Here is a 27,882-nt window from a genome sequence, read left to right on the forward strand (position 1 = left end):
ACACACGACACCGAGAAAAAAATGATGAACTAGTACTTGGTGTGGGTTGAGTATCATTTTTCATATCCACTCGTGTCATCAACGTTTCTTAGAATATAACGTGTCCTAAGCCGATAATATGAGCAGCTCAGTACTTATCTCGAGAGAAAGGGGAGTTGGGAGGGGTGGATATCTTTTATTAGGGAACAAACGAAACGTAGAGATGCTATAAGTGACTGGAAAGCTATCGCACGATGTGTCGCCATATCCGCCCGAGTCTAATATCTGACCTCAACACTGGCTTTGTCAGAGACTCAAGGTTAAAAAAGCTGTAAATAAGTCCTATGGAGTGAATTTCCCGTGTCCTCGTTTTGCAATTTCTTAATTTGGGTATCACGTAATGCGACACATCAGACACCATTTTAAAAGCCTTGTTCTCATGTCCACAAAATCACTATTACCACCACCACAAACATCGTCGTTATAATCGATACGGGATTAACCAAATCCGTGGTTGTGACTTTCAAAGTGAAAGTTAAACGTGTTGGCACTGAGCGTTCTGGAAAACAAGCTGTACTGTCCACAGAGCAGGAGAAAAGCCCTGTGGGGGGAAGTCGTTTCTGGTGCGGGGGGGGGGGGGAATGTTACTTATCAGCTGGACTAGAGGGCTGCTATTGGTGGGAAGTGTGATACGTCAGAGTTTTACGCTACTACACACAGACTGAAAACATCAAGCAGTTAAGAGTAGCGTGTAGTGAGTGCACCTCTAATGTGTTCTGCGGGTGTTGCGATAATATTCTAGATTAAATCGCTGTGCCGCTGTGAGGTAATCTTAAAGCTGTACCCATTAGAACACATGAAAGCCTGTCGTCTGCTGTTCGTTCAGTGGTTGTGGAACGAATGCTTTTAGGATCGGTCGTCACTGACCGCGAAATCTTGCGCATGCGCGTATATCGAATTCCTAGCAGGGATTTTCTCCTGATCTGTGGACTGTAGATTTTTCTTCGTTTTTCAGTTTCTCGATGGATTTTTTTTTTAGGAAGAGCAGTGGAAATAGACTAACTCCACGAAGCAGAGTACTTCTTGAGAAGTTGATTATGCGGCCAAGTTGTCAAGAAATTCTCATTTTGTGAAACAAAGTTTCACGTGTTCACAGAATCCCGTCAATGACAGCAGAGAAACAAATAAACAAAGAAAGAGCCACTATAATATAAAGCATTTTCTTAACGAGAAATTTTCTTGTAGGCCTCTCTCTCTCTCTCTCTCTGTTTTCCCCTGAGATTGTGGCCTATATCTTCCAGTCACCTGGGAATAATGAGAATCTAAATTTTCCACCATGGTACAGCACGTTATCGGATTGCGGAAATAGATTGTAACTACGCGTGTAACGAATAAGTATATTCAGAAAGCCGACAAGGGTTAGTATTCCAGCGAGGGGTAGGGATGCGACAGGCATCTGAATTGGATAGTTTTTGGGCGGATACAGAATAATTTCTAAGTTACTTATAATTGATTATAACTCTTCACACAAACATACTGACTTGCATTTTTAATGCTTCTGGACTATTTATCTATCAGTCAATTTACTGATTGAATTATTAAATTAGTATTTTATTTTTAGGGGAATCCTCCCACTCATTTCCCTCGCACCTGGCAATGCAAATTGTAAGTTGTAACTTAACGATTTATCAAATCCCACGGTTTATTTTCAAGGCGCTAGTATTTTCTAGTTGAGACAATATCCCGAGTTACTCTCCCTGACTCATTCGAGCCATTACACAAAATGGCCTCCACCTCCATCAGCTATTTCCTTGTATTCTGCTTTATCTTTATGACTACTGTATCGTATTTCAGTCACATGATGTCATACGCATCAGAGGCCTACTGGTGAAGGGCGAATGGGACAAATGGTTCCTCATGACCCTGTATTTAAGCAGATTGTAAATATGCGAAGTTAGTTCCAGAACAAATCTAATGGAAGTATATATTAACTCTCTTAAGCCGAAGCTCATGCACATGTTATTTAAAAAAATCACTCCGTACCGCAAAGAAAACAACGTTTCACCATTACAAAGAGAAAATTAATGTTGTAAACTCTGAGAATCAAATGTAGATGTCACTAGGGACTGATTTTCTCTGACCGAGATTTAAACCGACCAAAAAGCAGATTGAAAGTCATTTCAAATACTGTTACGGTAACCATACATGCTACGACTTACCGGAAGGCCTGCCTTCCAAGATTAAAGTCGGAAGGTAAGACTCTAACCTCTGAGAGTCCACACACGTACAGACAACACACACGCTCCGGTTTGCCGGAAGGTTGGCCTTCACAGACGTAAGCCTTCCGGTAAGTCGTAGCGTGTGTGGCCACCCTTATGTTCTATTTTAACCGTAAGCGCCTCCCATATTCAAAGAACAATGTAAGGCTGGTACAGGAACAGTAGAAAAGACTACAACCGCTTCCTTCCGTATACGCGAGGGAATATTTGATTGTTCCATGGAGTTAGTGCACTGTAGTTGTAAAGTACTTAATAACTTATCGCATCTGTTGAAAGGACGCAGAGTACAGTTGCACTTCCTGCCTCCTGTCGCAATTCGTGTTCCTTGAATCTGTTACGTCACTCCACTGGAATGTTTTCAAGTTGCTGTTGTCACATATCTTCCTGTTTATAATAAATACTTTGTACCAGTCACAAAATTTCGCCCCCACCTCCTCCCCCGCGCACACACAGCTCCATAAAACAGAATCATTCTTGAAGAAGCGAACACTCGCTCAGTTAGAAAAGAAATTTTTCGCCTTTAATTAAAACCAAAGGTTCGTTACCGTGTTTACAAGAGCACGCCACTGGTTCCTCTGTTGAGCCAGATTAATCCAGTCCTCATCCTCTTCGACTGTTTTAAGATCCACCGTAAAACTAAACTCCGACGCGGTCAATGTGATGTCATCCCTTCAGGCTTTCCTATCAAAATTCTCCATCACCAGGGCGCTACAACCCAGAAGACAGCCATCTTCGGACACACCACCGCGAAAACCTCAAATCTTGCATCATAATCTTCGCTTTCGACTCTGCGCTGATGTTCCAGAAACCTGCAGTCTACGTAGTCCCTGTGAGGAGGTCTTAACCCGCGACCCTCCGGTGTATTTAATGAGGCCCCATATCATTTGCAAAAATTTTATGAATCTTTATGATGAAAATAATTACTTGAGGTCACAATACACGTTTTGTTAATGTCGTCAGTATTTCGCTGCGACCTACTGTTCGTCATGGTGAAAAACGTCATATTGGGACGTGTCTGATGAACACATGGAGTACTGCATGGTGACAAATCTCTCACTGAAGACTGGTTTACTTCTAGTAGCAAGTTAATAGCTTTTTTCCTGCCAGGAAGTTTAAATTAATTGTCCACATTCTTATAAATTTCGCCCTCCAATTTTAAACAAGAGAGAAAGTGGTCATAGGTCTAGGAAAGGTTCAAAACCCCTGGACTATACAAAAGGCCGTCGATATTTAGTTATTTCTTTCTCTTTTATGTTTCTTGTTCGGAAGATGATGGATAACAAATGTGGTGTGAGATGTCAGTCAATCGAGATTAATTAGACACCGCGGGTTGCGAAGATTTGGCAGTGTAATTTCTCATGGCAATCTCGATTCTTCTTGAAATGTTTTAATATTTTCTCGGAAGTAAAAGATAGAATACCGGCAGACATTCTGTTCGTTATGTAACCATTACTAAAAAGGTGTCATTTGATTCTGACTTCATAACGCGGAGACGTAATGATTTGGGACCGCATTAAAAGAAGGGCCTCATTATTTTGTTACGCAATTCGAAATTTTAAAATGGCCAACATTGTAACAGTTAATTTCTATTCTGTTTCAGTCTGTTGGCAGTTTCCACCGCGTGACCCGACTTCCCGATTCGCACAGACTATAGGGTGAGTCAGACAGCCTACCTTTCAGTGTTGAATATTTTTCTCATACGAGCTCCATTGAGTTTTGTTTTACGTGAAACGCCATGTAGGCACTTGGGGGGGGAGTGGAGGCATAGCTCCTACTCATTCTTGACCTCGGCACTCGATGGGGGTAAGTGGTCAGCATCACGCCCCGGCTTACCACAGTAGTTTGCATAAATTTCAGTGCGTGTAATGTAGTCAGCCGAAACAAATCGTCTATGAACCTTCATCAGGAAACCCGGACAATAAAATATTAATTTTCTTTACTGCCATAGCGTATTCTCATTAGACTGGTGGAATCGTTTTAATTTTTGTTTGTTTGTTTGTTTGTCATCAGTCTTTCGACTGGTTTGATGTGGTCCTCCATTTTCGTCTATCCTGCCCCAGTCTCTTCATTTCCACATATTTTTAGCAGCCCACATCCTCAGAAATCTCCGTCACATATTCCAATCTTTGTCTCCCCTTACAATTCTTCCCTCCAACTGTTCCTTCCATTACCAAATTAACCAATCCTGGGTGCCTCAGAATGTGTCCCACCATCCTATCTCTTCTTCTCGTAAGATTTTTCCTTCGCCTATCCTGTCTAAGACCAGCTCATTTCGTACTTTATCAGTCCACTTAATTCTTAACATTTCAAATGCTTCTACCCTTCTTTCTGGATTTCCCACCGACCATGTTTCACTTCCGTTTAGAGCTGTGCTCCAAACAAATAACTTCAGAAAAATCTTTAATTCCAGGTCAATGTTTAACACTACGTTTCCTCTTGAACCTTTATTCCTGTCCCGAACTTTTCATTCACCTCCTTCATTGCATCCTCAACACACAAGTTAAACAGCAGGGGCGATAGGCTGCAACCTTGCCTTACTCCCTTTTTAATAAATTCCTGTCTTTCTTGATTCTCCACTTTTATTATGGCCACCTGCTGCTTATAAATACTGTAAATAACTCGTCTATCTTCATACTTCAGCCCTACCTTCCTCAAGATTTCAAACATCTTATTCTGTTTTACGTTATCAAAAGCCTTCTCCAAGTCTACAAATGCCATACTTGTATCTTTCTTTTTCTTAATCCGTACTTCTGTTATTAAACGTAAGGTCGGAATTGCCTCTCGAGTACCCATACTTTTTCTAAAACCAAACTGATCCTCTTCTAGTGTCTCTTCTGTGTATTATTCTAGTTAATAATTTTGATGCATGAGATATCAAGCTAATTATGCGGTAGTTCTCACATTTGTCTGCTCTCACTTTCTTATTTATGGTTCATCAAACTTTTCCCGTCAGAGTTTTTTATCTTCCTGAAGGGCTTGTGTATTAAAATAGGTGATTCCTCGAATAACGCATATATTTCTGAAATGTATGAGAAATACATTAAGCTTAGAAGTTGTGTTGGATGAAAAAAGACGAAAGAAAATGAATTAGACATTACGACATTTTATAAGGACCATAATAGTTGGACGTCACACTCCGCAGATATTTCTGCATGAATACAAAAACCATATTTTCTTTGCCCGCACTAAATTTCAATAAATCAACAGAATGAACCGATGTTTCTGTTAAATAATACGAGCCCCTAGGAAAATTCCCAGGAAACGAGAAGGTCTCGTAGAGGTCTCTTCAACATTGAACAGCCAACTGGAAAGTTTATTTTAGTGTTAAGAGAGTTAAAGGTCATTGCCAGAGAATATAATCCGCCAACGAACTTCTCAGTCTGAACCAACCCAAGTGTGGCCTTGACACTGACACTTGCTTCGAGTCTCGTATTACGGCACATTGCCGCTAGATGGCAGCACTCTCCGGCTTCGTGTTGTAGAGTTCAATGAACAACCGGCGTGCTCTCGTCTGTCTCATCGTCCTTGACACGTCTTGGAGACCGACTGCCTGACCACATGAAAACAAAGACAAAATAAGGGTTCTTATATATGAACATGAGTAGTTTTAGCAAGGAGACTGGGAAATACAGAAATAGTTCGTGCAAGTTATGTGCGTGTGGTGTCTGAAAACCGAGTGTTGTAGTACGTACTGTGAAAGAATACGACTCTAAATGTAACGAGAAAATCAATAGGTCACCGCGTCACACGCAGGGGATGCCAACGTAGTCAGGTCGGGGTCATAGCAGGTGAATTGAAATTTAATCTCTGGAGAGTACAAAAAGAAATAATGCCGACAGTTTTCAAACATGCCTTTTAGTCTTGACAGAGTTTGATGGTGAGATTAGAGCCAGTAGACAAAGAGACGTACGATCTCAATTTCCTTGCTTCCAGGTTCGAATCCCTCCCATGTTGTAGACTTATTTTTTCAGTACTACTAATCACCCTACCCATCGCCAGTACCTGCCCTATTTTGGAGCAATCCGCAAATTTAATTATTGTGAATGGTTTTAACATGTGTGCCTGCTTACCCCATGGGGCCGATTCCTTCCTGTAAAGCCAACGGTCACTCAGAAATTCCCAACATTTTATGGAACCCAAAGGTTCGTTACCGTATTCACAAGAGCCTGCCACTGGCTCCTGTCCTGAGCCAGTTGAATCCAGTCCATACACCCCATTTCTGTAAGGTCCACTTTAATATTATACTCCCACCTACGTCTAGGTCTTCCTAGTGGTCTCCTTCCTTCTGGTTTGCCCACCAAAACCCCTCACTCCTCTTCTCTCCCATGCCCTGCCTGTCTCATCCTCCTTGTCTTGATCAGTCTAATTAGCGTCAATTAGAGCTTTTTTGTTTTTATTTGTTGTATTTATATTATCTCCCAGTTGATTTATATCATGATCATTGACCAGAAGCTGATGTGCCCCATTCACTTTCAATCTCACCTGATTTTCTTGGACCTTCCTAATTGTATTCTAAAGTAAAGTTGAAAAGCATTGGTGATAAAGCATCTCCTTGTTTTAGACAATTTTGAATGGGAAATCTCATCCTTTACCAAGTTACTTTTAGGTTGGTAGACCTTCTTAAATTCATTTGCACCTCTGCACTAGTCTCTAATGTTCTTATTCTTCTTATGTGTTAAAAGCTCATTAATTTTGTTCAGATATCCCCTCTTTTTCGTTCCTGAAATGTCTACTAGCTGCACGTCTTACATTGTTCACACAATCTCCATTTATTTTGCTCGGGTCCTGTAACCACTGCAATTTGGCTTTTTTATTCCCTTGATCTGATAGTTTTAAACATCCTTCGTCGAACCATGACTTTAAACACGTGTATTAAAAATATAATAATATCTTTGTTTGGTATTAAAATAATACCAAACGTGACTACATCATTTTCAATTAAAATGTTGTGAACTGTCTTCCAAGAATCTGGGATTAGTTTCTCGAATTCCCGTCTCTACTTCTGAGGCGCGGCCTCCGCGTCTTCGTAACATTCGGTTAATCACTTCGTTAAACGAAACAAAGTAAGAGGTGGTACAGAGGATTAAGCCAGCGTCGTATTTAACACAGAATATTTAGTACATTAAAACACCGTTGCTACTTTGCCTTATTTTTCCACCTGAGATAAAATAAATGCTGTAGCTCATGTCTCCAGGCACGATCTCTGAACATTCTGGTCTTTGTTTGCTGAGGCGAAGGTAGAAATGTATGTTAGTGATGGGAGCTCGTAGTAGACGGAATTTTGAGGTTAATCCCGATGATAATATGGTAGTAAAGCTGATGATGCTTGAAGCTTTATATGGAATCCTAACCATGGTGGGGGGCCTGGTGCTTGTTAGATACGCGACATGTGTCAGATGGAAAGGTGTTACTCTAGTTTCAGATCTTAGTACTTCTGCGGAAAGCCGTGTCTTACCTTTAGATAGATCTAACGAATTAACTAAAATTTTGATAATTTTTAAATTCTTCCGCAGACTAACATTTACGGGACACAGGGCTGATGTTTCGGTGATTTAAGGACTCTGGTGAAAGTAGTGGGTACGCTAATTTTTAAATGCGGAATAAAATGTTTCTAAGAAATTCTGAACACAATAAGTAAGTGAATCGGTGAATCTTTTCTCACACATAAATTTAGGAAACACGTTTTTGGTCATGTTTAGACTCTACATATTTCACTCAATAACAGGCTACTCAAAATATTCTCATAGGGAAGCTAAATATTAAGTGTTGTAACATGGACCACTAGCGAGGAAGTTTTTATCAGCTACACAATGACGTTATTACCTGAATACTATTGATATATAATGGTTCATATTATTATGTACGTCCACAAAGGATTTGTGATTAGTATCTATCAAGAGTATAATCGCTAAATACTAGCTAGAAAAAAATCAAATTTGATATTTGTAGGATTTGAGGTTTTCACGGCGGTGAGTCTGAAGATGGCTGTCTTCTGGGTTGTTGCGCCGTGTAGACTAGTAGAAGTTTACCGACGTTTCAGAGGTCTTTGATACCTCCATCATCAGGGCGTGTCCCGGCCTTCATCAAACAAATAACTTCAAAACAGTGGCTCAAACAATTAAGCAGTAGATCGATTTGGCTGTGCGGAAGAATCGAGCGGTACCCTTGGAACATAAAGTTAGCCACCAAATTCCATCTAATTCAAATGTTCAAATTGGGCGGCGTGTCGCTTTCCGTTACGATTCTAAGGCGCATTGTATGACCTTGGGAGTTCTCAAGAGATGGAGTGAGTCTTCAAATAGGAACGTATGTCCGTATCGTATTTTTAAATCTGCAGCACAAAACTTGAGACGAAAAGTAATTGCTTTTGTTAAATTTAACGAGTAATTAAACCTTATTTTTAAATCCTTGGCCTGAACACCAGATAAAAATAATTACGTTTATTTTGAGCGGATGTTACAGTGTTTGGATCACAGCGCCTTGGTATATAACGAGTTCAACATTTCTACTATATCGTACAGTGATTTTTAGAAATATATTCCGTCCATATCTAATTTTACACAAATTCACTGGAATGAAGGGACAGGAGAAAATATGAACTCTCCTGGCTTAATAGCTACTCACATTCAAGTATTACATCCCATGTCATGACAGTATAATCATTACATGTATTATAAATAATATAAATATTAAATACTGAGTTAAAGTGGCGTAATCAATGCATTTAGTGGAGAGGAAAATTAGTGCTAATATTAAGATATTATTAATTTATATTCAGTTTTATGTATTGACTTCGTTTGTTTTAATGGTTTGACATTCGCGAATAGCTACTGCGTTTGAATCGACATTTTACACACAAATATACCACACTTTTCTACGAATAGTTACTATGCTTTCAAGTGGCAACGTTACAATTGTTTTTGCAGTGTTTCGAGTACTAATTAAACATTCACTCTAGACAGTAGTGCCTTTTATATATTCGGGGGGGGGGGGGTAGGTTTTGTATGGTCATGTGCAAGTAAGATATGTAAATACACATCGGTCCTGAAAAGTCTGTTTTGATTTACAGCTCTTTAAAATGTATGCGTCTTGCAAACTTCTTGGAGCGAACAGACCGCGCGTTTGTGTAAACATGTCCGCCCTTGATGTAGCTGTCTTTGTTACGCAGGTGTTCTTCGGGTGAGTGCTAGGATAGTACTGTCCACAGATCACGAGAAAAACCCTGCTGATTGAAATCGTTTCTGGTGCGGTGCGGGGGAAATGTTACTTATCAGCTGGACTAGAGGGCTGCTATTGGTCGGAAGTGTGATACGTCAGAGTTTTACGCTACTACACACAGACTGAAAACATCAAGCCGTTAAGAGTGGTGCATAATGAGTGCACCTCTAACGTGTTCTGCGGGTGTTGCGATAATATTCTAGATTAAATCGCTGTGCCTCTGTGAGGTAATCTTAAAGCTGTACCCATTAGAACACATGAAAGCCTGTCGTCTGCTGTTCGTTCAGTGGTTGTGGAACGAATGCTTTTAGGATCGGTCGTCACTCACCGCGAAATTTTGCGCATGCGCGTATATCGAATTCCTAGCAGGGATTTTCTCCTGATCTGTAGACTGTACCTTCAAATATGACATCACGAATTTGCCTACTAAACTTTCACGACAATTTTCATCTTTCAGTCAACTCTGTGTAGTTCCTGGCATTAAAATCGTCACTAAATAACACTGCAAAAGCGATAAAATCTTCTCAGGCGACCAGAGTTGGACTCCTAATCCGAAATGAAGCAGTTGGTCATCCGAGAAGATTTTATTGATTCTAGTCGCCGCATAACCCTGAAAAAACTCGCTAGTGGCAAGATATATTTGATACATCAAACAATTGAAAACACGCAATCAAAGGATCCAAGATCACCAGCAAAGTGACACTAATGACGTAATGTTTGCAGAGAAATGGAAACATTAGCGTTGCAATGAAGAAGTGTAAACAAATGCCATCAGTGTTTTTTTTATATCTATGTACATATACACAACGTCTGAATGTATTTATTCCACGAAAAGATTCATGGCTGCAATAAACGAACGCCTCACAGGATTCTTCCGCTCACAGAAAGCAGAAACTACCGTTAACCAACTATAAACATTTTTCATCAAGGCCCTCTCTGACGTTATTCTAGAATTATCAGACTCACTCAGAATGGCGTAACCTGTTGAGAAAATACGTCATGTAATACGATTCTTCGTATTTTAGGAATCGGTCTGTTTAAATTATAGGAATGTTCGTTACGAAATGCTCCGCCATTACGACTTTGATCTTCCATCTGTACTAACTTCTCCATGTTACTTGGATTATATTAACCTACATCAGAGCCATTTTGCCACAGTGGTTTCAGACTTTTCTGATTCACGACCTTGTGGAAAAGCAGAGAATTTTAGCATCGGCCGTTAGGTACGCTGTCTCACACTACAGTACAAATGAAAATCTACAAATATAATTATTACTAGCACATCTCAACGAGTTAATTACGATAAAAATTAACGCTTTCATACAGCATTAGAATATTCGCAATAACAATTTGTGCAAAAATAAATAATATAATGCTAAGGAAAATTATCGTAATTAACCCACCTATTAGGATTACATAGAAGGAACAAGGTAAAGATAGCTCAATGAGGTTAAATAGGATTTGGAGGTTATGGGAATAAGATATTTGCATACAGTGCATAAAGACCATCAAGAATGGAGGAAAATTGTGCTGGAAGGCAAAGTCCGCAACGGACTGTAGTGTTTGAGAAGAAAAAAGGAATAATAATAATAACTGGGACTACAAAAAAGTGTAGTAATGTTCATTACCAGTTATGCAATTGAAAGGAAAAAAGTACACGTGTTGCACATTCAATTTAACAGTTCTTCTCTTCCATTCACTTTGCACACATACAAAGTGATTTTCATGTGACCCTATACATTGTAATCTAGCAGAGTGAGGTCTGGTGATCATGATGGCCAATTCTGAAGATCACCACAGTTAATCCATTGGCTAGGGAAGTTACATTCAGATACTCCACCACACGTCTTCTGAAATGTGAGGTGCCCCATCATGCTGGAAGTACAGCTGTTCGATCCACTTTAAAATGTCCATCGGTAAAGGATTCAGTGATGATGAACCTTTGGAAAGATAATTTCACGATGCTGACGAGATTTTGCGTGAGGATTGAGTGACTACGTCACTGAAAAATCTTACACAAGAAAGAAACTTGTGTCAAATCTATAAGAACTTGATAAATGGTCCAACTACTGCAAATGCTAATAAAAGGAATATATTTCCTGAATATACATTTGGAACAAGACTTCCATTTTCAAATACAGAATCCTGAAGAGAACAGCACGTAGCTGATAAAAATAAAACAAAGTAGGATTTGAGATTTTCACAGTGGCGAGTCTGAAGACGGCTGTCTTCTGACTTGTCTTGCTGCCACAATCATCAGGGTGATGACTCATTGCTCTGATGATGGAGGCAGCAAGGACCTCTGAAACTTCTACCAGACTACGTGGTAGAACAACTTGGAAGACAGCCACCTTAAAATAAAAAACAAGTTACTGTTTTCTGGGAAATGTACTGGAAGTAGCATGGTTAATATCCAAATTAAATCACGAACGCACACACTGAATATTGTACCAAAGTAATTAGCACTTTTGTTTCATGTTCAGGAGGTCACAGGTTCAAATACCAGTCTTGAGACAGGCTAACTGGTGTTTTTGTGGTCTTCCTCAGTCCCTCTAGGCAAATGCTGGAACACGACCTTAAGTTTTGGACATGACCGCTTCCTTCCACATCCCTTCCAATTCATTATCCACGAATCAACCTAAGTCAGGCAGAATCACCAAATGTGTGCCTGCAGGCACTTTGGTGCCCTTGGAAGAGTTCTGGTGTACCAGCAAGAATTTTAGAATATTCATAAGAAATTCTAAATTTTTAATGTTTTAATTGCCCCATTATTTGTCGCACACACACTCATTTCCTTTTGAGCCAGTTGGCACAGATGATGCGACAACCCGACCATCATCTACTTGGTTCAATTTACATCTTCAATTTTTGGTATACAGGCATACCTCGCTTTATTGCGCTTCGCAGATATTGCGTTTTTTTACAAATTGAAGGTGTGTGGCAACCCTGCGTCGAACAAGTATATCGGCGCCATTTTTCCAACAGCATGTGCTCACTTCGTGTCTCTGTGTCACATTTTGGTAATTCTATTGCACACTAATAGACTACAGTATAGTGTAAACATAAATTTTATATGCACTGGGAAACCAAAAAATTTGTGTGACTCGCTTTATTGTGGCGGTCTGGAACCGAACCCGCAACATCTCCGAGGTATGCCTGTATTTGTACTGTACTCAGTATAAATTATAAGCTCCTTCTATTTGTCCATCATCCAGGAAAGAGAGGCAATTCCTGTTCGAAGCAAGTGAAAAAGTGCCGTTAAATAAACTAAGACCATCACACACACAAGGACAATGAAAGGTACACAATAACAAATACAGTATAAGCCACTCGATATGCGTCAACGTTCATTCCATTATTTCCACTTATATACAGCGTACGGTGTTCACGCAAAGTTCTAACAGAGTTTGCACTTTAAATACATTTAAAAAAGCTTGAAATGAAAACCAAATTAACATCTGTCATAGAAGGAAATAGTCCACAAAATTTATCACCAGACTTTAATCTGCTATATAAAATACAACTTCGGTAACAGGGCCCATATTCTGTAAGGATTACCTCACTCTGGCATCGAAATACTGAATTTCTCGTAATAGCCAGTTCATCTCTTCGCTTTGCCGCCCATTTTCGCCGATCTTTTCGTTTTTGGAGGCGCAGGACCTTGGCCACGCTTCTTTCCATTTTTCGACATCTTTACTCGACGATTGTCCTTTTTCATCCTTGGGTCGACAACCTTGTACGGTCCTTTGATACCGCGTGGACGCCGAGTCCTTTTCGATGCCGTGTGCTTTTTGGATACCACGTACGTAATTTCTTTCTTGCGATTTCCTTTGGCTTTCTTGTACAACCTGAAACATCATTCAAAATTATGAAATCTTAGATGTAAAACATCAGAATATTATAGTGGTCTATCAGTTTTGAAAATTAAAATTCAACATTTTCCATTTCACAAAAATTTTGGAACTTGTCCTGCTTTTACTGAATTTACTTTCTGAGTAAAAGTTAAAGCCATCACCGACTTGTAAATAAATGCTCTTTAGAAGAACATTTTACTCATACAATAAAATATAAATAACTCCACGGAGAAGAATTCTTCTTGAGACACTGACAGTCATGCAGCTATCTCTATCTGTTACAAAACCCAAAGGTTTACTACTGTTTTATCAACAGCCGACCACTGATTCTTAACCTCGCCTACATAATTGCATAAGATCCATTCTAACACTATTGTCCGCGTTTCTTGCAATTGATCTCATCCATCCAGGTCTTCCACAATTACAAACGTTTCTCATCTCGACAACGTGCTCTACATTGACTTACACCTCATGCTTTCATTTTGTCATCAAATATCTGGTGAAGAGTACAAATCATGGAGGTCCTCATCATTATACAGTTTTCTCTAACCTCCCACGATTTTCCCTCTCGGGGTCCAAATACTGTCTTCAGGACCATCTCAATTACCGTCAACCTTAATGCTAATTTTTTTTTTCGTATCCAGTACACACCATTCAACTGGTGTGCATTGGTGGTTAGCAGGATTCACGACCCATCAGTACATGGGTTTGACCGGGACCGCGACATTTAACGCTCCTGCTGTGGAGTAATTGTTGGGATGCGATGGAGAAACCGGGAAACCCCGGAGGAAAACTCTGTGATGCCTGGACCACGGCCTTGCCCAACACAAGTTGTAAAGTTGAGCACCGCCGGGAATCGAACCCGGGACCCCAGTATTACAAGCCCAGCGTTGTAACCGCTAGATATAATTACGTATGTTTTATTTTTATTCTTTAATCCTTATGTTTTTAGACAGAAGACAGAAAATCGAAATATTTTGATCTGGATGACAGCAGTCTTTCAGAAAAAATAGTTTTGTTACTGTTGTTCATCAGTATTTGAACAATTACACGTTCCAGAGGAATGATTTATCTTTGTCATGATTTAATCTGCATTCTGATGCTGAGACATGAACATATATTTTGTTTTCTCTGTGTTTGATTCTGCATTGTATTCACTGATAAAGTTGAACACACACACATTTTCCACTGATGAAGCTTATGGACGACAATATGGTAATTATTTATGGTACAGAAAGGATAAGTATAGTCCGCGAGGCACGAGAGTAGACCTGACATATTTGAGGGAGGTGGAGTAGAATTCTGTGCTACAAGCGGACCGAAAAACAACCGCAGCTTATGCAGCCCGTATGTCGTGAGCTAATGTGCTAATGTACTGATAGCACAATGTTCTTAGGTAAGGAATACATCACCAGCGCGTGAGCAGAACCCACTTTACCCCTGCCACACAAGCAACGGCCGACAAGGCCACGTCTACTCTCGTGCCTCGCGGACGATACCTTTCATTATACCGAAATATCGTAAGACAAGTGCATTTTTGGCAGTCTCCAGACGTATGCAGTTACAGCAATTTACCAGAGTAGATGAAACTGAAAATGTAAAAAATGCAAAACAACGGGATACTAACTCTCTGATTTGTTTAGCCTTTTCTTTATCAGACACATCTACATTGTCCATAAGAGTTTCCATCTTCTTCTTTGCACGTTCCAGTCTCCTGACAGCACGCTTCTTTTTTCGAGCCTTTGCCTCTATCACCTTTTTGATTGGTCTGACGTTCAATTCGCGTAACTTCATTTTATACTCGGACACCAGCTCCTGTGCAAAGTAATGATGTTCATCGTTAGTAAGAATCATGCAGATTTTGTATGCAAAAGGAATTGGAGTGGACAAGAACAGATTAAATTATTAAAAATGAAGTAAACTTTTAATTATATTAGTAACTTAACTTGGAAGGAACATCATCTCTGAGAAGCAACCCAGTATAGTTGCCCTCGGTCGACTAGTGGTTAGCGTGCTTGGCAAGGTTCGCAGGTTTAAACACAACCGAGGCCAATGGATTTTTAACGGTGATTAAAATCCATAGCAAACCTTCCTTCGGAAGGAAGTAAAACTGGCGGTCCCATATCGTAGATTTACAGCATGCAAAAGAACCTTACGAACATGAACGAGATGTTTCGTAAGCAAAATTCAGTGGCCATTTCTCGCCCAAGTCTCCTAATTCACTGGCAGTCAAATCAAGATTGAGTAGAAATTGTGCAGTCAGTGGGCTCGTCACTCATCGCTCACAAATGCGCACTTCGAAGACTAGAAAACCTCCGAATATGAGGCGGCAAAGACCCATAAATGGGTTGTAGAGCCAAGGAACAACAATAACTACTCAGCATACCTTTGGAACCGGTGCTTCCTTTCGCATGTGTCTGTCTTCATCTGCAACAAACCATTCTGGAAGATTGTCATCGTTGAAAGCATATCGGTTCCACCCCCCATCTATCAGATTGCGTTTATTCTTATGGGAAGTCACCATAAGAGTCCCCAATGCCAATCCTTCCTCATCAAGTTTCAGCTTGCGTTTGCGGCTTGGCGCAGCTGAAATCATAAAAGAATTTACTAACAATCTCCACGACATAGACTTCTTCTTCAGAAGATAATAGTCACATAAGTAAAGGTGATATCCTGTGCCTTTTATGGAACCTGCAAGTTCATTACCATGTTCGCAACAGCCTGCCACCAGTCCCTGTTGGAAGAAGCTGAGAAAAACATTAAAACTTTGTTCAGAGTAGCCAAGAATTCAAATCAGTTATGGTACATCCTGAATACAAAACTACAGCATTATTGCAACACCAACCCGTTCTGTCAGTGCAAATTAAATGGAAACAATAAAAAATATATACAAAGAGTGAAATCAGCAGAAACTGCTGACAGATGGGTCCTACTTTCTATGTTACAACCGAATATTTCTTCTTCTTTTCCGGTTTAACAATGTTTGTACATTTTCCGGTACCCTTTACGGGTCCCCAACTTTCAGACCCGCAACGCAAACACGGGAGCAGAAAATCATAGAGTAGTCTGTTGTTAAATGTCAGTAAAGAGTTCTGGCTATTATATTAACATCAGCTGACATGTTACAAGTAGAGGGATGATGCTTTTCAAGCATTATTATCCCAATTAATAAACATTAACCCACGCCCTGATTCCACAGGATGGAGGCATTATTCTCAGAAACCTGCCATTGGACTCCACTTATTTATCTAACAATGATTTTAAAATTTCTTCATCTATTCCTATGCCTCCCAAACACCCCACCCCCCTCAAAAAAAGAAGGTGAACAGGGAACATTTTTCACAGTAACATTAGCTCTGCCCTGTTCTGACTGGTTCAACTACACTTCATTAATATCCATGAATTTATTGTAAGAAACACCCAAAAAATGTATTAAACACCTTAACTTACCTCCATCTTTGGCAACAACTTCTAATCCTGCTTTTCCTTCCGTTGGTAGCTTCGTATTGTTCTTCTCTGGCTGAAAATCAGTCTCTGATTCTGAACCAGTTTCTTCATCTTCGTCTATATTCTCATCATCACTACTTTCATATTCAGGCTTCATGCTTTCTTTATTTTTCTTAATGTCTCCAATTATCTTTCCACCCTTCTTTTTGTACTCCTCCACCATTTCATCCAATTCATAATCTTCATCTGCTTCATTTTCCAAGCTCTTGAAGATATCCTACAAAAGCAATAACGGTACTCATGGGTTATCGGGACACATAGCTTTAAAAATAGGTTAGGTTAGGTTAATGTGTGTGGATAAATGACATATACTTGAAAGTTATTATATTTTATTTCAATAAATGACAAATTATTATATTTTATTTGGATATGCATGAGATGTTAATTGTTGTTACTGACGGAATCTTCCTCACTGTTAGGTAAATCCCAAATTTTTAACATGGTACCGAACAGCAATAAATAACTGAACGAACTAACAGATAACGACAACCGAGTATACGGGTATACTGATACGCGTGCGCAGTTTTCCGTGCCAATCCAACTCCAGATATTTGACTCCCCCATTTCATGTCCCGATAACCCACAAGTACCGTAATAACGAATATATGCATATACACTGTTCCTGAGCAGCAAAACAAAAAATTGTGTGTTACTGTGCATCCATGTTGCATAACATCGTGAAGATGGTTCTGATGTCAGACCACAAATATCAGAGAAATTGGAAATATACAAACGTCCACATCGCTATTATCACGGTAATTCAGAAATATCATAAGGCTATTTTCCTTTTATATTCTAGCCTTCACAGAAAGGCTTTATATGACCACTGGTAGACGGCACAACAAGTACACGGGATTCCGGTAAATTGGGATACATCGTGACTAGAACACTTTGGCCCAATTATGCGAAGTTATACGTCTTCTTCTTTTTCCGGTTTAACAATGTTTGTACATTTTCCGGTACCCTCTACGGGTTGATCTATGGACATTCGGTAGGACTCCTTGGACGAGGGATTGGCCCGTCGCAAGGCCTCTACCTGTACACAGGACAACATACCTGTACACAGGACAACACAGAAAAACATCCATGGCTTGAGTGGGATTCGAACCCACGGTCCCTGCGACCAAGTGGCACAAGACCCACACCTCAGACCGCGCTGCCACTGCGGACCCCGCGAAGTTTCACGTAAAGAATTAAAAGATTTGTTCTTTAAGATCTGTCCCAAATAAACGGCTGCCCCGATTAACTGATGGCTCAATTAACTGGAATCTACTGAAGTTCATATAGCAACTTATAGATGGTAGTAATTATCACCATCATAATTTAAAAATAATAACAATCATCATCATACAGTTCATAAGGCTACCAGTAAATGACAACACAAATAGCGGATGGATGGAAGATGCGACAGACAGATAGACAAAGGTCAAACTGTAAAGAACGCCTAACAATTACAAACAATATGTATGACAAATAGATTGAAGTATTATCTCTGACATTAAGGGAAAGACAATGACCGAGGCTGTTTGCCTAAATGAAGAAAGGCTAGAAAAAATTACATAGTGAGGAGCTTCAAAATTTGTACTCTTTACCAAATATTATGCTGATCAACTCAAGGAATATGTGATGGGTGAGGCATGTAGCACAAACTGGAGTAATGAGAAGTGCATATGGACATTAGCCAGAAAAGCTGAAGGAAATAGATGATGGAGACTTAAGCGGTCCATCAATGTACGAGTCTGACTTGAGAGCCTGGCTCGGCAAGCTTGACTCGTGAGCTGGGCTTGGATATATTTCACCACACGTGCATAGCAGACTCGGCTCGTGACACCCCACCCACAAACGAGTTTGGCTGAATGGAACCCAAGCCGAGCCAGACTTGTATGTGGATGGGCTGCTTTAGTTACAGCTAGAGGGTAACATTACAAAGAATGTTAAAAAAATAGGATACAAAGGTGTGGAATGATTTCATCAGGCGCAGGATAAGGACCACACAATAATGAACCTTTGGGTTCCATAAAAGGTTGGGATTTCTTGCTCAGTAGAGTGACTGTTAGTTTCTCAAGGATTATGCTCCATGGAGATAATATGACCAAAAATTCTGCACATAAATATGGTATACAAAGTCTTTAAGTCCAATTAGAATTCAAGTGAGACTTGCTTACATACAAAATAAATAGAATAATTTATATGAATTAATTTTCACTTTGCTGAGAACACACTACAGGCACATAAAATACCATTTGAGTGAAATGTACCTTTTCAAACCACAGCTGAGCTTTATGTGATTTTTTTTCCCTCTTGTTCCTGGGATCTAGGTCAGTCAGGAGCGGATTCTCTTCTCGCTGGTGTTTCAAACTACTCGCTGCTGGGTCGGTTTCTTCATTTTCTTGATCACTATTACTGAGACCTGTTAACATTCATCCTTACACAGCCTCAATCCATAATAATTAATATACTGATAAAACCTGTACCAGACTTAAACTTATACAGAATCTCCGGTGATTTCAGTCAATACTTCAAGATCTTATTCCTGAGGTCTTTCCCAGTCGATAAATGTCACGAACATTGTTCTGATTCTCAGTAGTTACAGAGGTGTGGTATGGGTACTTAAAAGACTCTAATCCATGAAGTTAAATAATTAGTTACCAAATCAAATGACATCGCAATTTGAATATAGCCCACAGTGGACATGACAAATTCTAATTTCCCCTTCAGTTCACATGGCACTTATAACTTATGACCAACGCTTAAAGAAACGAGCTTTAAAATCTTTATTCACACAGGCTGGTTACTGGTTTTACAATTCTATGAAGGTTTGTAGTGAATACGATGTGATAGGGATCTGAACTAAGTACCTCCCAAATACGAATCTTCATCCCAGCATATCTGGTATATTTATGTACAGATGACAACCACTTCTACAGTTACCACAAATCAACAGAATACGTCTAAAGCGGCCCATCCATGTATGAGTCTGGCTTGCGAGTCCGGCTCGGGTCCCATTGAGCCAAACTCGTTTGTGGGTGGGGTGTCACGAGCCGAGTCTGCTACGCATGTGTGGTGAAATATATCCGAGCCCGGCTCACGAGTCAAGCTCGCCGAGCCAGACTCACAAGTCAGACTCGTACGTGGATGGGCCGCTTAAACTGGAAATGTTTCACCTGGATGGCAGTCATCACCATCAACTTTTATGGCCTCGTGGTCCGTTTCAATTCAGAATTACCTCTCAAATTATGAATCAGTTTAGACATTTGGAAGGACTCTTTGGATGGGTGATCAACCCATCACAAGGTCTTCGCCTACACAGGACAGCATAACACAGAAAAGACTAAGCAAGATTTTAACCTGTGATCCCAGTATCCAAGAGGCTGGGACCCACGACCTGGACCTTGTGGCCATGGAGACAAAGTGGATGACATATATCCACAATAACGACATTATTTTCTAATCAGAATGTATGAGTTTTACAAACATAAAGCTGACATAAACATACTTCCAGCAGTAAATTACTCTGTGACTTCAGCTCAATAGAGTACAATACACGTTACATATGGGCCACAAAATATGGCCGTGGCTTGGCTCTTTTAACTTACCCAAACCCTCTTTTTCAATGTCATCAGAATCTTCAGAATCACTGTCTTCTTCCAGATCACTCATGTCATCTGGTTTATAGAACCTGCAAAGAAATTAATTCTTGGTTCAGTAGAAGCAAATTTACGTAGGGCAGTCAAAAAGTTCCCGGAATTGTGGTATAGCACTGTAATGGTAGGACATATGGCAACGCTTACCTAATCACCTTCAAAGTAGGACCCTTGCGCACATACACACTTGCTCCATCGATCCTGCCATTGTTGGAAGCACCGGCGGAAGGCTTCGTTTGGAATCTTCTGGAGTTCTGCCGTCGCATTCGATTTGATGTCCTCCATGGTTGTGAAATGCGTCCCTTTGAGGCCCATTTTCAGAGTAGGAAACAGCCAGAAGTCACTCGGAGCAAGATCCAGAGGGTACAGTGATTGGGTGATGACGGGAATGCTTTTCTCGGTGAGGAATTGCTGCACAACCAGCAGTGTCGAATGCGACAGCCGAACTCCGGAAGATTCCAAACGAAGCCTTCTGCCGGTGCTTGTGAATGAGTGAATGTGTGAGGAGAGGAGGACATGTGCACATTCTTTAAGATACAAAGATGGAATGTGAACGGCTAAATGAGCAGACAGACAAGTGTGGAAACTGGAATTGTAACCAGATACAATGACGACCAAATAATATTTTACAGCAACCATTTATCTTAGAAGGGTAGTATGTGGTCTCGAGGGTACATATCCTGCTGGCAGATATGTACCATTAAAACTCGGGAAATGCCATTCATTCCTACCAAGTCCGATGCATGCATGTCCAAGTCATGACTCCTGGGAAATGTTTGAACGGCTAAGTCTTGTAAGGGCAAACAAGCGAGTTCCTGACGCTTTCAAACTGGGACCGGCCAGCTAAGGGAGACAACCCTGACAGAAAAACATCGCTCCCTCAGCACTGCTGAGGGGTAGGCGTGAGACTGACAACCTCACTCCGTAAAAAAAGATCTGTTTCAAAACTCGGAGGCGAAAGATTGAAAAGGCCAGGGTTCAACTTTGAACTGTAGTGCCAAAAAGAAGAACAAATTTATCTTGGACACCCGCATCATGAAGTTTAATATCCTTATTCAGCATTATGAAACAAATACTTGTGTTATACCTCTGTTTGGAGATTAGACGGACAGAAAATAACCAACATAAGCCACTGTCTCAGTGCAGATAATGTCTTGTACTCACTTTCCAGAACTATCAAGATGATCACCACCATCCTTCTCAAACCTTACATACTTTGGTTTCTTAGGGAGTTCATCATCTGACTCAGGTTCTGATTCAGCTAGTATGTCTGGCGTATTGTCAGTTATATTCTCGAGCGCCTAGATACATAAAATAAATCACAGAGGAAACAATCAGAAATTAACAATTTGTATTTTTGAGGATGTGAAAAACAGTCACACAAGAAAGATAAGCTGACATAATATACGCTGATGAAAGACTCTCGGGTTACCAGCTGCGTCAGGTGGCTGAATGGTGAATAAACCATATCTTCTGCCAACGTTTCAAGAGCAATCTCTGCTACAATGCAAAAGTTATATTGGCTAATTCTGTTCACACTAAACCACTGTTTAGGCCTATCTTAAATTGGTTTTATTTCAACAAATTAGATAGGGGCTTAATAGACACACTGCAGATTAAAAATTTTCACACATGCTTCAGGTTAAAGATTGCATATCAAATAAGAAGAAAGAATAATCATGCATGAAGAATGAACACAGAAGACAGCAGTCATTACCTCCTTTAAAGGTATTATTCTGGTATTTATTTTCCTGGAAGGACTACAAAAAACAACAGAACATTATGATAGTTGGTGCACAAGCTGAAATCTGAAGTCAGTAAACTGCATTACAGCTTAATGTAATATTCTCAATTACAGTGTACTTTGAGGTTCACATCTGAAATGCAGTCATATGTAGCCGTATTTTAAATTCATGAAAGAGTCAACATATTTCGAGTTGTAACAAACCTTGCTACTCTCAATCTGCGTCAATTGAAACATGTCATCCCTCTCAAGTTTTGGTCCTTCATCACCTCGGAGAACCATCTTGAGATTGAGTCGATCCTGTAGTTTTTTGCGTTCTTTGTTCGTCTGTTTCCTCTTCCTCTTCAAAGCTCGAACTTCTTCCTCCTGCAGTTCAGACACTTGGCGGGATAATTCTTCCAAGTCATGTTCATCCTCTTCGCTTTCATCTTTCTTCTCTTCCTCCTGCACAGATTAGAACATAAGTCACTTAACCCTTTTCCAACTAATGTCCATATATAATTGCTGCATTAAAAATGTGCCCACGTTATATGTCAACAGTCCCGCGCCATAGCCGCGCGGTCTGAGGCATCATGCTTCGGACCAGTGATACGGAATGCGCGCTGGTTCAAGTCTCAGGGAAAGAAATTTCTCATGAGATTTTCGACCAGTGTATGGGACCAGTGCCAAATTGGGGAGCTACAATGAGTAGCGTAATCTGGTCATGAAAACTAGCAATGGCTGGGGGTTCGTCGTGCTGACCACACATCATCCTATATCTGGTTGGATGATCGTTCACCTCTGCTTAGGCATGTGAACGTGAGGCCAGCAGTCAAGCTAGTCGGCTTTGGCTCTCAGAGGGCTGTTACACCACAGATTATGTTATTACATAAGTCAACATATCATGAAAAAAATTTATTTTCATATTTCTCTGGCCATACATTGCTGCTCGCTGCTTCAAATGGACAACAAATTACTGAATAATTTGGCATATGCTGCCATCTAGTATAAATAATTTGAACTCCTTAAAAACCAGAATAAGTATTCATAAGTTCAGAGATATTTAAATCCCCACCCCCCACATCAAGATTTCCTAGCTGGAGAAACAGTTGACATTGCAAATGGAAATGGTAAAGATTTCAATAGCAAAAAGGTGATTTACATTTTTGAAACAAAAGAGCAACCACACATCAGAATATGTCATTACGTTCATGGATTTAAAATTAAAGCATCCTTAATTACATTTACTTGGTAAGCTTGTAAAATGTATTCACAGTATCTATAACCTAATCATTAGGTTAATGAGTATGGTCTGTGAGATGAGTTTCCTAAACTCTATGCAACTACACACCTCTATAAATATAACTCTTCTATTCTGTATGTCTCTCTACGCATGAGGGGGGTGAGGTCTGCCCAAATCCGAAGAAATACTTCAACAAATAACTCTCTCCAAGTCTAACGCGCTTAATGTTTTCAGCCTCGAGTCACAAAGACTTGCAAATTGAAATTAAATAATAGTTGTTTCATATTTTTTTTATGTAAGCAAAGGAATTTTATGCATTCAGACTTCTACTATATAATATACTCATTTTCCTTAACTCCTCTCTTAATTTCCTATAAAACAATATACCTTTTCTTCATTTCCTGTGGTCTTCTCATCATTCTCAGGCTTATTTTCAGTTTTCACTTGTTTTATAGCTTTCCACCAGTTCATAAGAGCTCGGAGATCCTTACGACCCAATACTTTGATGTCCTTACAGCACTCCTTGATTTCTGCAGTTGTCAGAGGATGATTTGCTATCTCAGGATCATCCATCACAATCTATGAAGCAACCATTATGTTTTAAAAGAATGCTAATATTAAGAAAGACAAATGTAGAATGTGATAAAAACTTATTTGTACACATACAGCATCAGTCTCCCATAAGTGCATCACGACGAATAACGAGTATTTTTTTAAATTTATAACATTTATTGCATAGAAGTGGGTTTGTTATATTGACTCAGCCCTTGCCAATGCTATTTCTTTATTTATTTGTAGTTTATTTAAAGACACTACCAAAGTTTCACTTCCAAGACAGCGATACGTTACTCGCTTGTCAACATCCACGTTGCTTGGAACTGGAAATTTCAGTGTAAATAAATAGAACATCATTACTTCATAATCTAAAGGACTGCAGAATAAAAACTTTGAATTATGAGGACTGAAGCTATTAAAATTTTATTTAAATATATTTAACTTGTAGTAACTTTTTTTCACAATTTTGCACAGATAAATATACCTTAATTTCATACATTTCCATAAAATAAGTAAATATAAAACTTGTCTAAACTATATAAAACCCTCTGTGTAACAAAACTGCATATTCCCTTGGAACTCTAACCAATTAATCAATGTATCACTTCACGGTGGCCTAGCGTTGGGCTTGTAATACTGGGGTCCCAGGTTCGATTCCCGGCGGTGCTCAGATTTACAACCTGTGGCGGGCAATGCTGTGGTCCAGGCATCATGGAGTTTTCCTCCGGGGTTTCCCCGGTTTCTCTGTGGCATTCCAACAATTACTCCATTTTCATCATCATTTCGCAAAAAGGGGGTCACAGCAGAAGCGTTAAATGTCACGGTCCCGGTCGAACCCATGTACTGATGGGTCATGAATCCTGCTAACCACCAATGCACACCATGCTGAATGGTGTGTACTGGATATGAAGAAGAAGAAGAAGACGAAGAGAAAAGTATCGATCAATGCCATACTCCATACTTGAAGTATGAAGCCAATAGTGTTTTGTGATTAAAACTACTAATTGCATCCCACAGCGAGAATCCTAGCATAAGAATGAAACATTACGTAATTATTAAACTTCATTAGTTTTAGTTACTATTAAATATATTGAGGTTAAATTTATATCTTGACCTCTGAAGTTCTTTGCAATGTATCCACAGCACTTTCGCTGGCAATGAACTCTGTGACGGACAGTTTGTGATGTAAGGTGTAGTCATTCTCAGGATAACCCTCAGGTTTTGCCTTCTTCTGTTTCTCGGGATGATATATACTAAGCTTATTCTGGGGCTCCACGTCTAGCTCCTCAAACACATACTTTGCATTGAGAAAGCGTGGATCCAACTTATCTGGCGCTTTGTATCCTTGACATATCACAAAGATTTCCGCAGATTCACTTCGTGATGCTTGAGGCTTTGTTGCGTGTACCTGAAACATCATCATCTCACTGGTTATTTATGCAGATGTGTCAATTTCAGCATCAAGTGAGATAAGACACTAAATATGTGCGATGGATGAGGAAGTGGTCACTGCCTATTTTGGTAAGTTATTTCAAAGTGCCAATAATCAAAACATTCATGAAGTTTACAAGTATTACTGTGATAAGGAATGCTCTATGTCGACATGAACTGACATTATGCAGAATGAATCAGACAGAATATATTACCTTCTTGAAGAGCTGTTTAAACACCCAGATTAATGGCTGGTAGTCCTTGGAACGAAATATCTTAGTAACAAACCAGCCACCAGTTCGAAGAACGTGAGTTGCCAATTTCAGAGCACTCAGAGTGAGGCATGCCTGCTGATATGCGTCATGTAGCCAGTTTTTACCTGAAAAAATCAGTTATCTTATTAGATTTAAGATTCTCATGGCAGTCAAGATACTGATGTTGGTTTTCTGGGTTGTGATGCCATGTAGACCTTTATGTCTATATCACTTTGGCAGATGGCCACATAATGAACATTAAGATATAGATTATGCAACGTAACTTAGAACCACGACTAAAAGAATAAAAACCTTATTTAAACAGTACACAGAATGACATGAATATTAAAATGAGATATGGCTCCAAATACTACTTATGTTATTACCTCTGCTAGGTTCTCATGGTGTGGAAAGGTGGAGACAAAGAAACAGAATTTATGAACGTACCGACATTAGGTGCACCATCATTTAATACAACATCTGCTTTCCATGATTGAAGTTCTTTTTCAATAGCAACTCTGCATTTATCTGTGGTTATGTCCTCTTGCAGAGAAACGCAACCTGGAACTGTCTTAATGGGAAAAAGATCCACACCTGAAACAAGTTAAGTAACCTTTAAACAAATATCTGAATAATGTAAAAAAATTCAGACATGTTGTACTTAATGGAGCCGCATTAGCTGTCAATATAGTGACTAGTTATAGACTGGATGACCAGGGTTCGATCCCCGACGAGGGCAGAGGATTTTTCCTCTAGTTTCTGCATCCATACTGGCTCTGGGGCCCACCCAGACTCCTATCCAATGGGTACCGAGGTAAAGTGCGGCCAGGGCGTGATACTGAACACTCACCCCCCCATCTAGTGCCGAGGTCAATCATGAGTGGGAGCTCTACCTCCACTCCCCCAAACAACCTACATGGCATGTTTTGGGATGGCTTTACTTGCTTTATGTTGTACTTAATTAAAAATTCTTATGGCATATGAGACTGGAGAACTGAAACACCAAATTAAATGCAATGTATCTGTAAGGTGGCACACACTGAGCGCAAACCAGTGTTTATGACTGAAGAGCTGTGCCAGGAAAAACACTGTAACAAATCGATAATCTAACTTAACCTATGTTCTTTACTATGAAGAAACAGCTTTAAAAACCTGCAGAAGATAGTTAAACTACCTTAAGACTAGTAGTTTCTGACATGACGTTCAGCAAACGTTTTTTTTTTTTTTGTTTATTGCAATTTTTAAATCAACATTGGTGAAGGCTAATTTAAAATCAGAAAATTATATTTCAGTGGCAGCATTCTAAGCTTCAGGTTCTGCTGGTCATAGTCTATCCTACCTCTCAGTGAATAAGTAATTGGTTCTTCAACTTCTTCTATTGCATTATGTCTGGTTATGCTACTAACTCCTCCTTCAGCTGTCACTACATAATGAAACAGTGGTACTATATAGCAATTTCCTAAAGAAATTTGTTGCGTACCTATAACGACACTGGAAACAGGCATATTCTGCTTGGCAACCTGCATCCATCCACCTGGTGCTGCACATAGGTCGACACATACCCGAGATTTCTGTAGGAACTCGAATTTACGGTTTAACTGTATAAGCTTAAAGGCCGCTCGGGATCTGTAACCTGAAATATGTGGAAGTCATATTTAACAGTAATCAATGGCTCTTACAAACTTAACCTAACATATTTTTGAGATGAACTTAAAAACGCAACCTACCTGTTTCCTTTGCTAGTTGATAGTATTTATCTCTACGCTGTTTTCCAAGTTTCTTCTTCCCCATATTAGTAAACTAAATATCAACTTCAGACAGTCACAGACATGCAGGATGATAAATACGAACACACGTGGAACCATACACAATAGTCGGCAGGAATACCAACATTTGAAGCTGTAAGATTTAGACGTTTGTGCATCAGAGGTAGAAGCACAGATTACGAACACACACATAACAAACCTACAACATAATACATTAGGTTAGCCAAGCCACATGTAAGGGATGGTGGTGGTGTTTTTTGGTAATTATTTTTACTGTAATGCTGTAGTAGACTGTACAGCACTGTCACTGCTGTGTAATTTGCATTTCTATTAGATACAAGTATTGTATTTGTGCTATAATATGTTCTACACCTGTGGCATAGGCCTATGAAGGATCTATATGTGCATATATTTTATTTTATTCTATTC

General features: G+C 39.7%; 2 protein-coding genes across 6 annotated transcripts in view; one reads left to right on the plus strand and one right to left on the minus strand.

Moving 5' to 3' along the window:
* The window catches only part of LOC110836844 (dehydrogenase/reductase SDR family protein 7-like), a 342,155-nt gene that overhangs the window by 299,272 nt on the left and 15,001 nt on the right, over positions 1-27,882 (plus strand). For all 3 annotated transcript variants that reach the window (XM_087351515.1, XM_022078494.2, XM_087351514.1), the window contains one exon: positions 3,859-3,913. The gene's annotated coding sequence lies outside the window, so the exon portion shown is untranslated. The remainder of the gene's footprint in view (positions 1-3,858; positions 3,914-27,882) is intronic.
* On the minus strand, positions 11,077-27,602 carry LOC110836843 (pre-rRNA 2'-O-ribose RNA methyltransferase FTSJ3). 3 transcript variants are annotated; one of them, XM_087351483.1, is made up of 15 exons: positions 27,415-27,602; positions 27,168-27,320; positions 26,135-26,281; positions 25,649-25,812; positions 25,117-25,410; positions 23,835-24,026; positions 22,430-22,669; positions 21,646-21,782; positions 20,434-20,516; positions 19,096-19,247; positions 16,781-17,054; positions 15,717-15,916; positions 14,958-15,145; positions 13,035-13,324; positions 11,077-11,416 (listed from the first exon to the last, which is right to left on the minus strand). In XM_087351483.1, exons 1-14 carry the CDS (start codon positions 27,476-27,478, stop codon positions 13,078-13,080), a joined length of 2,535 nt encoding a protein of 844 aa, XP_087207609.1. In that variant the 5' UTR covers positions 27,479-27,602; the 3' UTR covers positions 11,077-11,416; positions 13,035-13,077. The 3 variants fall into 3 exon arrangements, with proteins under 3 accessions (XP_087207609.1, XP_087207608.1, XP_021934182.2); XM_087351482.1 differs by lacking the exon at positions 11,077-11,416 and adding an exon at positions 11,553-11,827; XM_022078490.2 differs by lacking the exon at positions 11,077-11,416 and having other exon boundaries at positions 12,811-13,324; positions 27,415-27,601.

This window comes from Zootermopsis nevadensis, unplaced genomic scaffold, assembly GCF_977971745.1.
Source record: "Zootermopsis nevadensis isolate Lab colony 2312 unplaced genomic scaffold, Znev_1.0 Znev_ptg000019l, whole genome shotgun sequence".
Taxonomy (NCBI): Eukaryota; Metazoa; Arthropoda; class Insecta; order Blattodea; family Termopsidae; genus Zootermopsis; species Zootermopsis nevadensis.